The sequence below is a fragment of the Anabas testudineus genome, chromosome 21 (genome assembly GCF_900324465.2).
Source record: "Anabas testudineus chromosome 21, fAnaTes1.2, whole genome shotgun sequence".
Classification (NCBI taxonomy): domain Eukaryota; kingdom Metazoa; phylum Chordata; class Actinopteri; order Anabantiformes; family Anabantidae; genus Anabas; species Anabas testudineus.
Window position 1 is genome coordinate 7,903,443 of NC_046629.1, and position 12,816 is coordinate 7,916,258.

Consider the following 12,816-nt stretch of genomic DNA (forward strand, 5'->3'; position numbering starts at 1 on the left):
CATTCTGGCTGAACAGTCTTTTTACATGCTTGAAATGCAAATTAAAACCATGTCATAATAAGTTGCAGTTGCCACTGTTGTGTGTGTTTAAGCACACTTGTGTAGTATTCAGTATTCTCAAAAAAATAAGATCAGACATATTTATTTATGGATATTAACTATTTTTCCTACTTGTCAAGTTTGGAAAAAATGTGTCTGGACCCCAAGGACATCATGTGACCTGCAATTCTTTTGTCCCCTGCTTATTTGTGGTTTTCATCTGAACTGAGCCTTACATGGATATGTCATAGTCCTCATCACCTTTGCTCGTAGCACTGAGGTTACAAAGCACAACATTCATTACTCACAGTTTAACACCAACATTTTTCACACTGACAAGTTGTAATAATGATTTACCTAGTAAACAAACAAACAAGGGGAAAAATGCATATCAGTAGAATTCCCAGCTGTTGCCTTCTGTGGTAAAGCATGCGTGGGTTTGCCGCTGCTGTACAATAAATACTATGCAGTGTGCGGTGGGACATAAACAGTAGAATCACCACACAAACACAGTGCACCTGCTTGGAGTAAGCACCCTCTTTACACATAAGTTTGAATCATATGGCTTCATTTAGAAACAAACAGTAGAAAGAAAGAAAAAGCACAGATAAGCATTTTATTCAATTCCAGGTCCTGACTTTGTGTCATTCTTTCCATTTCTAAATTTCAAGTGTAATGTTTTTGTTTTGTATTTTTTGTATGTATCAAAGGTTTTCCAGCATTGCAGTTCACTCCTTGGTGTAACACCTGTGCTTGGGTAAGGTTTTTGTTTTCCTGCTTAATTCCTGCTTAATTTAATTTTGTCTGTGGCTACAAACACAATTCATTAAAATACAAACACTCTCCAAGCGTCACTGGAGCCTCTTTTGCCCCGTATCCCTGTTCTAGCATTGTTATAACAGTTTGTGTCACAGGAGATGTGAAATTGAAAATAAGTGAATCTCTAACTTTTTAAAACTGCTGCTGACTTGGAGTGCAACATTATGACCTTTGCAAAATAAAAGAGCACAAAGAAACTGCATAAAAACCTGCAAGTGCAAACTACACATACAGGCACACCTAAACTTTTCCACATTGCGCTCTCTCAATGTTGTCTTTGTCAGCAAAACTCTGCACCTCCCTCGTCCTTCTTGCTCTCTAGGCTACCCCAAAATAAACAAGAAAAAAAGAAAGCCGTGTGGAAACTCACCTCACCGACTGTAAGAAAGTGTCATCCACGGTAGAGAGCAGAATCAGAAACAACGGCACTAACATGGAGTGTACCAAAACCTCAGTGTGCATGTTTAAATCCCACCGAAACCTGAAGTAAAGTAGCTCGAAGGAATTTCCTAATCTTTCTCTCCTTAAACAGACAGGACAGGAAGACAGAGTGAGAGGGAAAAGAAAAGAAGGAGAGAAAGAGCAGCAGGCTGGCCTGAACTCGCTCTATCCCTTCGGAGGCCAGCAGTGCTCTCCATACAAGTGCCTTTGATTAGTCTTGACTCTCAGACACAGTCCTGGGCAGGAGCTGGAATGGGGAAAACTGCCAAAATGAAAAGTTAGGTCACCAGTTTGAGATGTAATTAGAAGCAGACTGTTTTTTCTTTCACTTTTCCTCATTCTTTTACCAGATGATCTCTCTATGCGGCTGTAGCTTTGCTTCTATCTATCCTTGTGATGTTGTTAATAATAAAGAATATTTATAAAATGTAACAATGGCCCTAAAAGGCACCTTGACATATCGCTATAGGAAAAGAACAGGTTGTCTCACTTTATTTCTAGTTGTGGCTCACTTGAATTCACAAAGTAATTGCCAATGCTATTACTAACAACCGGGCTTTTCTTACAACGACTAGTCTAAATGTCAGTTGTGAAAAAGGCCTGTATTGCAACAATGGAGAATGAAATGTGCTCGTGTTGTGGGAATACTGACATTTTGACTCTAATCTGACAAAGACCCGACGTTGTGCACAGTTGCTTACTGCCCTTCGTTAGTGGTTTTAGCTTCACCTACATGTCTGCTGAGGGAGACAAAGCCCTGTTAACTGACTGGCATCACCTTCATTCATGCTTCTTATTACTTTGCTCCACCTTGCATGCCCTCCATCACCCCAACCTAAAATGAGCTATAAATGCAATATTAATTTTTCATTCCTAAAGGCACTTCTGCAAAATATAACAGTATGATGTTTTTACATATATTATTGTACATGCAGCAAATGAATCACATTGTCCTCCCACTATAAAATGCTGTCTAGTGCATCATTCATCTTTTTATTATTTAAATAGTGAAACTTGAAAATGACCTCTATCAGGACCACCTGGGCACCTCCCGCCGTCACCATGGCGACCGCTGCGCGCCGCCGCTGCAGGCGCTGGAGCTGCCGATGTGATCGGAACCTGCGCGCTCCCGCACTCTCCCACACGATCCCAACACACCCGGAAAACAGGCCGATGTGACGGACAGGACGAGACGCGACAGATAAGGGGACCCCCACGTCTCGTAAGTGATCCAGCGTGCTTTCTAAATCTGCTGCTCTGCCCGTCCTACGCGTGGTATGTTCGCATCCAGCTGCGTTGAGGATGCGGATGAGGCTTGGTGCTGTGGGGAGCTAGCTTGTTGGCTCCAGGAAGTTGGGAAACGCTCATCCTCGGAGTAGGCCTTCGTCAAATATTAGCGTGTATTTGCTATACTATTACATGACCGGCTTGTCACGCACCCTGTTAGCTCTATTTACAACATAGGCTCTCTCCTGTTTTTGTATAACATACCGTGTTTAGCCTGTTTTTTTTTGCTATTTAGCAATTTAGCTCCCATCCGTTTCCATAGTAACCTTGGCTCCGTAGATGTCGTTCATTCAGCTTTCAGTCACAGGGAGGATGGACATGTCTGCATTGACAGTCAGTTCTGTGAAACGTACATTTACACACCCTGGGATTGTTCATGTGTTGTTAATGAAGATGAGCTGTTTCCCAAAACGGTTTTAGGATGTCACCGTTTCCCGTTGAAGCCTACTGTACAAGGCCATAGGCTCCAGATTTCTTTACTGCTTCAGGAATTGTTTTTCCCCAGCATTACTGAGATGTCATTACATTTTTTATCTCAAGGCACTGCTAGTGTTAGCTTTTGATTTGTTATTAATCTGAAAAGTTTTTCTAAAATGTGTTTATAGCCAATGTAATGCTGCAAACCTTATTGAAGAAATGCACATGTTCATGTTGATATGCAACAACAATTGAATTAAATGTGTAATGGCTGACAAAGATCTGGTTTCTTTTACACATAGTAAATTGTCAGCATTAGATGATACTGAAATCCAAGCTTCAATCTATGTTTTTTTTATTAAGATTGAGTCAAATTACTTTTAGGGTTCCTCCACTTTAGATGTTAAGTCACACCAAGTCGTGCTGTGAGTAAAAAGTGCCATTCGTTAACGATCCGTCTCTGCCTTCCTGCAGTTTAGTAACATTTTAGCATCTTTGAGTTTTATTTTTACAGCCCAGAGCTTTATTGTCCATTCTCACTGATTTCATCAGAGTCATTTGCAGATATAGCAGGAAGCTGCTTTTAGCTCAGGTAAACCCACTGTCACCATTATAACCTGGCCCCATTTACATGAAAATTGTGTCCTTAAAGAGAAGATCAACAGTGTCGTAGCCCTTGGCAGGACATGAAAGCTATACATATTCATTATGTGTTATTTGTAGTATAGGCCCTGAGCCTATCCCAGTGGATATTGGTGAGGAGGTCATGCACAGGGTGTCAGTCTGACATGTTGTGACAAATAATCATGCTCACATTTGCACTTACAAGTAATTTTGTGTCACCATACCTGCATGTGTGGCTTGTAGGAAGAAACCAGAGTATGTGGAGGAAACCTATGAAACAATGGAGAACATGCAAACTCGTCAGCTGGCTGGCAGGTTCAAACCCAAAACTTTTATACTGTAAGGCCGCCCACATATATTATATCTTGTTTGGTGCTGGTCAGGTGTGTTTAAGTTTCAGTTTCCCAGAAAGCACCTGTCTGCTGCTCCTGGGTTTGTGGCTAAACCAGAGTAACACACAAAATGGCATTGAAAACTCAGTAGCTTGTTACACATCTGTTACTGTAACTTGTCTTTAAATAACCTACCTACTTGAAACTGTTTTGTACGGTATGAATACCCAAATGTCTCTCTAGCAATGGTTGGAAAATTTGAAAAACTGTGCATACGTACTGTACAAACTTGTGATGCAGTACGATGACACTACACACTATCACATTGTACTCTTATAGAATAAAACTTAAGCAAAGAAAGTTTGCAGCCTTCAACAAATACCCACAGTTACAATTAATCTGCCCAGTGATCGCATCCTGCCCGTGTGGAACATGTCCTTTCTCCAAATGGAAAAGTAATTGCAGTCTTTGCCACCTATACTCCCACATAATAGCATTTAGACCCTGTAATTTTGTTTTCACTCTTCCTCATGTCTCCATCTATGTTAAGTGTAGCAATTACACTGGGAAATTGCTTCTAACTACATGTACATGGGGTTTATAGGATGGACAGTTTCTTTTCTTGGTAAGAGCATAAAAGAAAACCAGGGTAATACAGTTGTATTGTTCTACATACCTATCCTTACTACTTCCTTTTGTTCTCATGCTTAGATTTTTAGTTTCTTTTTGCTTTTTAAAGGTGAGCAAAGTTTTTACACCGCTCGGATTTTGGCAAAATCTTTTATTGTTAAATTGCCGTCAATTCAGAACATCTATTGAAGTCACTTCTTTTTTTTTAACATGTTGATTGAGACTGTGGCCAATTTTTATTTTCTCACTGTTCAACAGTTTTATCAAAAGGAAAAATAATAGAAGAATGTCAAACTAAATATATGAAAACTTTGCCTTTGTACCTGTGATTTAGAGACTCACTTTATTTGAGTATCACAAAATTGATGTGTTCTTCTTCATCTAAAACTGAATCTATTATTTATTTTTCCAGTGACAGATCCTCAATATTTGTATGAGCATGCAGATAGTTTTAGATGAATCTGCTGAGGTATATGTCACTGAGATTTCTGCCTTGATCCCAGTATAATGAAGGTAGCTTGTGACGCTCACAGTATTTGCGAATGACATTTAAACTTTTTTGACGTCTCTTTCCTGGCACAGTCTTTGTTACTTTCACCTTTCACATGTAAACTGCTTTCTGGTAGTGTGTTCTGTGTATTATCTAGAATAAAAGGTGTTTCTAGAGAGAAATATTTTCAAATTTGTATTGGGGTGGCATCAGAGATCTTAGCTGATGATATGTCAGAACATGGACAATTATAACCACACAGCATGGTTACATACCACTGGGGTAAGAAAAATATTTTATAATTTTTTTATGTGTGGACGTAAATAATTACAGAGATATGTAAAAAAGCTGCACCTCACGTCACTTGTGAATATGTTTTTTCGCTCCTCTTCACTGCTCCTATGACTGCTACTATTCATTGACTGCTGCCGCAGGACCTCCAGGACTTTAGGACAATCTCGTTTTTGCATCTCTAGTCTATCTCTCTGGTTGGTTTCTCCACCCCTCTGTGACCTGGGGATGAACGCACCAATGAGGAGCCTCACAGTGAGTCCCTGGTCCTCCTCCATTCCATCCTCCTCCTCAACACCTCAGTCACTCACTCACTCACAGAGTGTGTTGCATATATGCCTTGATGTCAGACGTGGTGGGCATTCCTGTCTCTATGAGCGTACTGTAGATGTGGTTAGTGTACTGTACACCATATAAGCCATAATGTTGACTAACTGTTGTGTGTTATTTACAGGGTATGCCTGATCGCATGTTATGTGCAGTGCTGGAGCAATTTCAGCTTTACTTTTCCCTTTGGTATGTGCGCTTTGTCTCCATTCAGAGTGTCATTTCTTCTTGTTTTCTTATGTTGAAACGGCCTGTACAGTTTTCTTTCTGCATACACATGTACAAGACATACATACAGACATGCAGAGACAATGCAGCAACTCACAGCTCCTCACACTGTACAGTAGGTTGTACAGTTTAATTTACTGGTGCCTTGATGAAGATCATATATCATATTTTTCAATGGTAAGTTACTGGAGCTGTTCCAATGTGAATACACTTGTCCTGTGTTCCATGTGTGCTATGTTGTGTATCACAGTGGCCATTCAACAACACATTTAATTTTACTCTCCTCTCTTCTGGCAATTCAAGTCAGGGTAGTTTACTTTGCAGAATGCATGTTAAAGTATACTATAAATATTTTATTGAGAAGCCACTATTGATACACAGCTTATTTAATACGATAGTCACTTATTGTTTCAGCTAAACTTTGTACACATTCATTTTTAAGAAGTGTTTTTTTAGTGTTACTGTTAACGTTTACGAGCTGCGATAAGAATGCATTAAATTTATTTCTATATCTTATGATCCACCTAATTGGACAGAGTTGTAGTACCACTGCCCAGACTTGGATGTAGCCAGCGTTCCCCTCTGCTTTGTTTATCTTTGGTCACTGTGTGGCTCGCCTTTCTCTCTCTCTGTCAGATCCACTCTCTGTATAGCACGGCAAGCCCCAGCATGCTGAAGAGGAAACAGAGCTCACGGGTCGAGGCCCAGCCCATGACCGACTTTGGGCCGGATGAGACCCTGGCAGACAGTGCTGACATCTTTTGGATTAACAAACCAGTGAGTGCACCTAGTGTTCATGTTTTAATTGATTCAGTTAGCTTAATCCCGTGCCTTATATATGTGTTGTTATTATTATTATTATTATTATTATTATTATTATTATCATCTAATATAAAATAATATATTTATAATTTTACAGTGGGTCCACTCCCTGCTGCGGGCCTGTGCCATCATCAGTGTCATCTCTGTGTGTATGAACACCCCTAAGACATTTGAGCATTACCCTCCACTACAGTATGTGACGTTCACACTGGACACACTGCTCATGTTCCTATACACTGCAGAGATGATTGCCAAGATGCATATCAGAGGAATCATCAAGGTACGACTGGCCAACGTCTGGCAGATCATCACGTTCATCACTCTACTGAAGTCAAGTTACAGCAAATAAAAACAAAATGCTGAGTATTTAGCAATGCTGGATTGCTAAAGATGCTGGTGTATTATGATTTGTGAATTAGTAATCATTTTGGATGAAACTTAACAGAAAAGAAAAGATACACAACAGGGAATTGTAGAGTCTAACTTTTCAGTGACATAATGGGTCGATAATATTCTGAAAAATTACCTCTTTGCGCCACTTTAGCCCCTGTTCACACTTAAAATTCAACGTTAGCGGCTGCATTGAACTATAAATTTAGAGGAATCAACACAATTCAAATCCTAGGTAGATAATGTTCTATAGAAACATCTAGGAACAGACAGCTGGCGCGATGAAAGCCCTTATAATTACTGGCATAAAAAAGTGTGGACAGCTTAATTGGCAAATCAAGAATAAAAAACAGGGAGGTACTGGAAGGCACAGAATAAGAATCACCAGTGCACGAACAAGCATAAAACTGCTATATTTCTTTTTCTTTCACTTAATGTTTCCTTTAGTTCTTGAAACCCATCTGTGTGTTTAATATAGAAAGAAGTTTTTCAGTGTACGTCAGGTAAAATTCAGCTCGTCCGTGACTGACACTGTTGTAAGTTGTATTTCGTAGCTAGCTGTTTAAAGTGCCTCCACAAAACAAACGATTCCCATTGCGTGGTAAAGTAATTGCATGCTTTTGTTCTTGTCAGTGTGTAATCAAACATGGTCTTTATCTGTAGAGTGTTTCAGAACATACCCTCCTATTTGCAGCCTTTCTTCCTGTTGAAAACTGCCCCCTTAAGAGCTTCTTACAGACTCCTTTTTTTTATAAGTGTTTTTTTGCTGGCCACATGACATATCCGCCTGTTTACACTTTAGAGGCTTATTCATATCTGTCTTCTTACGTTGAAAACAGGCTGCATGAATACTGTGGTCAGTCTGTCAAAGGCGCAGTCATTTCGGATTCTGTTTGTTGTTCCTCGTAAATATCGGCGTGCCATTACCTCTTCACGCACTCGCTTTCTGTCACAATAAAAAAGCTTTCACCGTCAGATATTCAGAAGGTGATGGTTGGCACTCGAAACGGGCAATTTTCAGAAGCACCAAAATGAGCGTTATTAAAGCCTTAAAACATCGCGGGGTGTTTTGTTATCGGTAGATTAGAGCTTTGTTTGTATGACATGGCCTTGGCTTAAGATGATGTTCATATTTCATATTTATGGAGTCATTAATGTTCAGTTTCTATTCTCTCTTTTGTTCTTTTCTCTTGTGTGATCTTTTCCTCTTGCTGTCTCTGTTTCTGTTCCACTCCACAGGGGGATAACTCCTATGTGAAAGATCGCTGGTGTATGTTTGATGGATTTATGGTGTTTTTCATCTGGGTATCCTTGGTGCTGCAGGTATATTGTAACATTTAATAATACCTGTTCCCTGTTTTTCTTCTTTACAAAATTCTTTCCTGTCAGTGTTCTAGTATAACTTGACATAAGGCAATCCATTGTAACTGCTGGTTTTTACTTCCTAACAATCTATCTCTTTTGGTTTCAGGTGTTTGAAATAGCAAAGCTTGTGGATCAGATGTCTCCATGGGGAATGTTAAGAATCCCCCGAGCACTTATTATGATCCGGGCCTTCAGGATCTACTTCCGCTTCGAGCTTCCTCGCTCCCGCATTACCAACATTCTGAAGTAAAATACTATTATGAACACTTTTTACAAATATAGTCTGCACAAATAAAAACTATTATAGATAAAAAAAAAGTAGCTTTTAAATAGGACTTTCTTGACTCTGCTGCTTTGCAGGCGATCTGGGGAGCAGATTTGGAGTGTCTCCATCTTCCTGCTGTTTTTTCTTCTGCTCTATGGAATTCTGGGTGTTCAGATGTTCGGAACGTTTAACCATCACTGTGTTACTAATGATACACAGCGTGGGTACGTAAAACAAGAATGAAGAAGTGCCACTTCTTTTTGCTTTTTTCTTATTTTCTCAGATCAATATCACAGTTGATACATGATAACCTATTTATACTATACAGTTTTAATCATGCTGTCAGACCCTGCACTAATTAGTATAGACCAGATTTAATCTGTGCATTACATGCTATTGAATTCAATTTGTAATCATTGGCATTTCAGCTGATTTTATTTAAATAATGTTGAATATATAGGTTAAGGCTGCAGTGCTGATGAGTTGGGTTTTTTTTTTAGCAGAGATGATAAAGCATGTTTTACAGTTTGTGAAACACTACAAGTTGGTTGCACGTGTTACAAGGTGTGTTTAATGTAATATTCTGCGTCTAGTTGCTATATTCTTACAATGTTTTCCCCTAAATCTTACAGCATATTGCACACTATATTATATACACTTCCGGGCTCTTCCATCTTTATTTCTTTACTTTGTCCGTCTTATCATTATTTTGAAAAAAGCTTTGTTAATGGCAGGATTGGTTTTGTAACACGAAAGTTAAAATCCATTCAAAAATCTTAATCGGGAAAGTTGTCTGTGCCAGAGTTGTCTTTCATTTCTCCCTTCACATTACGGATAGGACATTTTTAAGAATTTAAAAATTACTGAACTTTTGCAACCTGAATGGAGAATAAATCTGGTTGTACATTAAAAGATAGATGTACATGTAATAGGATGAGACATGTAGCTGCTGTAGCTGGGAGATGCACCGTGTTTTTTTTTTTGTTTTTTTTTAAACAATAGCATTATCCTGCACGTCATCATTTTGCAAAGCGATTTAGCAAAACTGACAAGTTAGCACTTGTCACCTGGAAACAGGATACCTGTGGGAAGATGGAGAGATTTGAAAAAAGATATTTAATGAACTTTAATTTAAAGTAACTCCACTATCCTTTAATTAGAGTGCAATGGCCAATATTGAATATTTATATCTGTGGGTACCAGCATTGCAGTGTGTGTAATATAGAGTACAGTGTATATTTAAACACATTTGTGCATGAATTCAATCTCTTCAGCTGGGGATGATGATATGACACAGAGAATAGGAATTCTCGTGGAGACAAAATATAGGGGAAGCAAGCATCATGGTTCAGCCCCAGGCTGTATTGAGGGCTAACATTAATTATAATAATTAAAATGTCCTATGTTGTCCAGTCATGATATTAAGCTTGTTCGTGCTCAACAGCTGCCCACCCATAATCCTCACTGATGTGCACCCGAGGGACACCACAAACAGTATATTAACCATTAATAGCCTGAACGATGGCAAAAGACATTTTCATTTTCATAGCTGTGACATGTCTTTGTAACAGCAATTCAAAAGGGGTGTGGCAGTTGCACATTTATTTGTTTGCTATGCTGTTTTTGCTAAATTGTGTGTGTCTGTATGTGTCTGTATATATATATAATACACACACACACATATATATATATATATATATATATATATATATATATATATATATATATATATATATATATTATTATAATATGCGCACAGGGACTAATGTGTCTAATCTCTATTTGCCATATGCCCTTGGCACAAAGTCAAAGCTCCCTCACTTTTCACACAGAGGGATTTGATGGAAATTGGGGGAAAATAGCAAAAGAGACATTTCCTGGTATGGCTATTAGATGAAAATGGTTTTGGATTTGTGAACAAAGTGAGATCTCTTTTTCTGGGTGTCAGCATATCTGCAGTTGACCTCACCTCACCACTGTTTAATTTCCTTTAGAGTTGAATAACATGTATAGATTTATGCTATATGAATTAATCAAGGGGGATTGTTGGGTTCTCTTGGGTTTATAAGGTTATTTATTATTTTGTGAACCGCCTTGAGATAATGCTGTTATGATTTAGTGCTATATGAATTAAACTTGAACTGAATTAGAGCTACAGATTCGAAGGATGGATTACATTTGTGCTATGTGGATTTCTTTCAAGCTAAAATTTAGACTCTGTTTTTTGTTTGAGCATCCTTCAAGTCAGAAAGTCTAATACAATATTTTATTATAAATTCTTTTTGACATACTGAATATATGGAGGCATTATGGATTTGGCTTTTTGCTTTGGCTCACATAATGAATATTACATTGTTTCTCGGACCTGGTTGATGGTTTGATGCCTGGCTACTGCTGTCCACAAATTAAATGCCCTTGGGCAAGACACTGAACCCCTAGTTATCCCTAGTGGCTCAGATCATTGTCTGACCAGTGGGCATGTCAATGAAAGGCAAATTATAGAGTGCTTTGTCTTTTAAGGTAGAAAAAGGCTTTACTGTATACAGCCACTACTGTCCATTTACCATTTCTTAAATATTATTAAACCAATAAAACATCTGTAAAGGTTTGATGTATATTTTGAAAAAAGGGTTTGTTAGCAAGTTCCTTTACAGTCTCTGACTGTGTGACAGCTACACACTGTTAGTGTGGACAGTAGCTGTTGACAGGATCTCACATTTTCAGTATTGCTAAGCTTTACATCTTGATTTTGCTTTGATCAAATTACACCAACCATGAACTATTTCTTTCAGTCATTTCTTTTCTACAAACATGTTTTGTTTTTCTTTTCACTTGCCCATTACTGGACATTTGGCCTCTTATTGGAACATTAATTTATCTCCCCATTGTCATCAAAAAAGTGATTTCTTTGATAAGACACAGTGGTATTATTGAGCCGAGGCTAATATGCTTTATCAGGATTCACCACTGTGCCTCTGATTGCCCTTTATAATAGCGCAATGAATTAGCCTTTCGGATCCTGTACCTCTTAATAAACAATTTGGATGAATGTCTGGGCAGGCAATTTGAAGGCAATAATTTTCATTAGCGAAACCAAGCGGCTTTTTGAATAACACCTGTGACTAAAAGACAGAAAGGCAGGGAAAAAGAGAAGCAGGGCAATGTTTTTATATGCGCTAAATCTGGGCACTTTTCTGTGTGTATGCATGCTTCTTTTAAATGCTACCTATGTCTAATAGTACTTAATGCAGTTTTTCTTCTTTTTGCCAGTAATGTTTCTTGGAATAGCTTGGCCATCCCAGACACCCATTGTTCTCCAAATGGAGAAGGCTACCAGTGTCCTCATGGCTTCAAATGCGTGGACCTGGAGGAGCTTGGCCTCAGCCGACAGGAGCTTGGTTATAGCGGCTTCAATGAATTAGGTACAGACACATACACATTCAATAATGTATAGAAACGATAAATATTTAAAAATATGCTCTTTGTGCATGTATTTCTTATGTAATTTTTATAACTTATACTGTATGTATTTATTAGAGATCCAGGTTCTGTTTGTTCATTGTTGAAATCCTTTGAAATCCTGGCTATTTATTGATTGAATATTTAGTTGCAACTCTGCTTTTCACATGTAAATTTTCAGTCTAATGTGCAAGAATTACCTTTTGAATCGTGCATTCTTATCTAAATAGTACTCAAATCCAGTATTAGTGCACAGCGCAGTGTACCTAATGTTTAGATAACATAAAGGGGCACTTCACAATAAACAACTATACTTTCGGTTAGACATTATCTACTGTACTATATATAATATAACATATTCCATGTAATATAAATGCAATATTCAATAAAATATACATTTATTAAAATGTGAACGACATTGTAATAAATTTAGGTTTTATTATTATGGAAAAATAATCTAATTGGTTCTTGCTTCCTAATTATAACACAGACCTACCTTACTATATGGATCACAGATAATGCAAATGTATTGTGAGGAACCCAACATTTTTTTAAAGAAATGCAAAATAATTTTATTATAAAATGTCCCA

The 12,816-nt window shown here is 38.1% G+C and overlaps 2 protein-coding genes across 6 annotated transcripts in view; one reads left to right on the top strand and one right to left on the bottom strand.

Annotated features, from left to right (window-relative positions):
• itgbl1 (integrin, beta-like 1) overlaps nt 1-1,492 on the bottom strand; it is a 33,039-nt gene extending 31,547 nt beyond the window's left edge. The window contains exon 1 of the mRNA XM_026377211.1: nt 1,229-1,492. Within this exon, the coding sequence (XP_026232996.1) occupies nt 1,229-1,320 (92 nt within the window). The 5' untranslated portion in view covers nt 1,321-1,492. The remainder of the gene's footprint in view (nt 1-1,228) is intronic.
• A 921-nt stretch (nt 1,493-2,413) lies between these two features.
• nalcn (sodium leak channel, non-selective) overlaps nt 2,414-12,816 on the top strand; it is a 54,001-nt gene continuing 43,598 nt past the window's right edge. Inside the window, exons 1-9 of one of the 5 annotated variants that reach the window (XM_026377336.1) lie at nt 2,414-2,521; nt 5,514-5,625; nt 5,825-5,886; nt 6,562-6,702; nt 6,845-7,027; nt 8,377-8,460; nt 8,609-8,748; nt 8,863-8,991; nt 12,038-12,189. In XM_026377336.1, the coding sequence (XP_026233121.1) occupies nt 5,845-5,886; nt 6,562-6,702; nt 6,845-7,027; nt 8,377-8,460; nt 8,609-8,748; nt 8,863-8,991; nt 12,038-12,189 (871 nt within the window). In that variant the 5' untranslated portion in view covers nt 2,414-2,521; nt 5,514-5,625; nt 5,825-5,844. Of the gene's footprint in view, nt 2,522-5,513; nt 5,887-6,561; nt 6,703-6,844; nt 7,028-8,376; nt 8,461-8,608; nt 8,749-8,862; nt 8,992-12,037; nt 12,190-12,816 lie in introns of all 5 variants that reach the window. The other 4 variants (XM_026377335.1, XM_026377337.1, XM_026377339.1 and 1 more) reach the window with 4 other exon arrangements.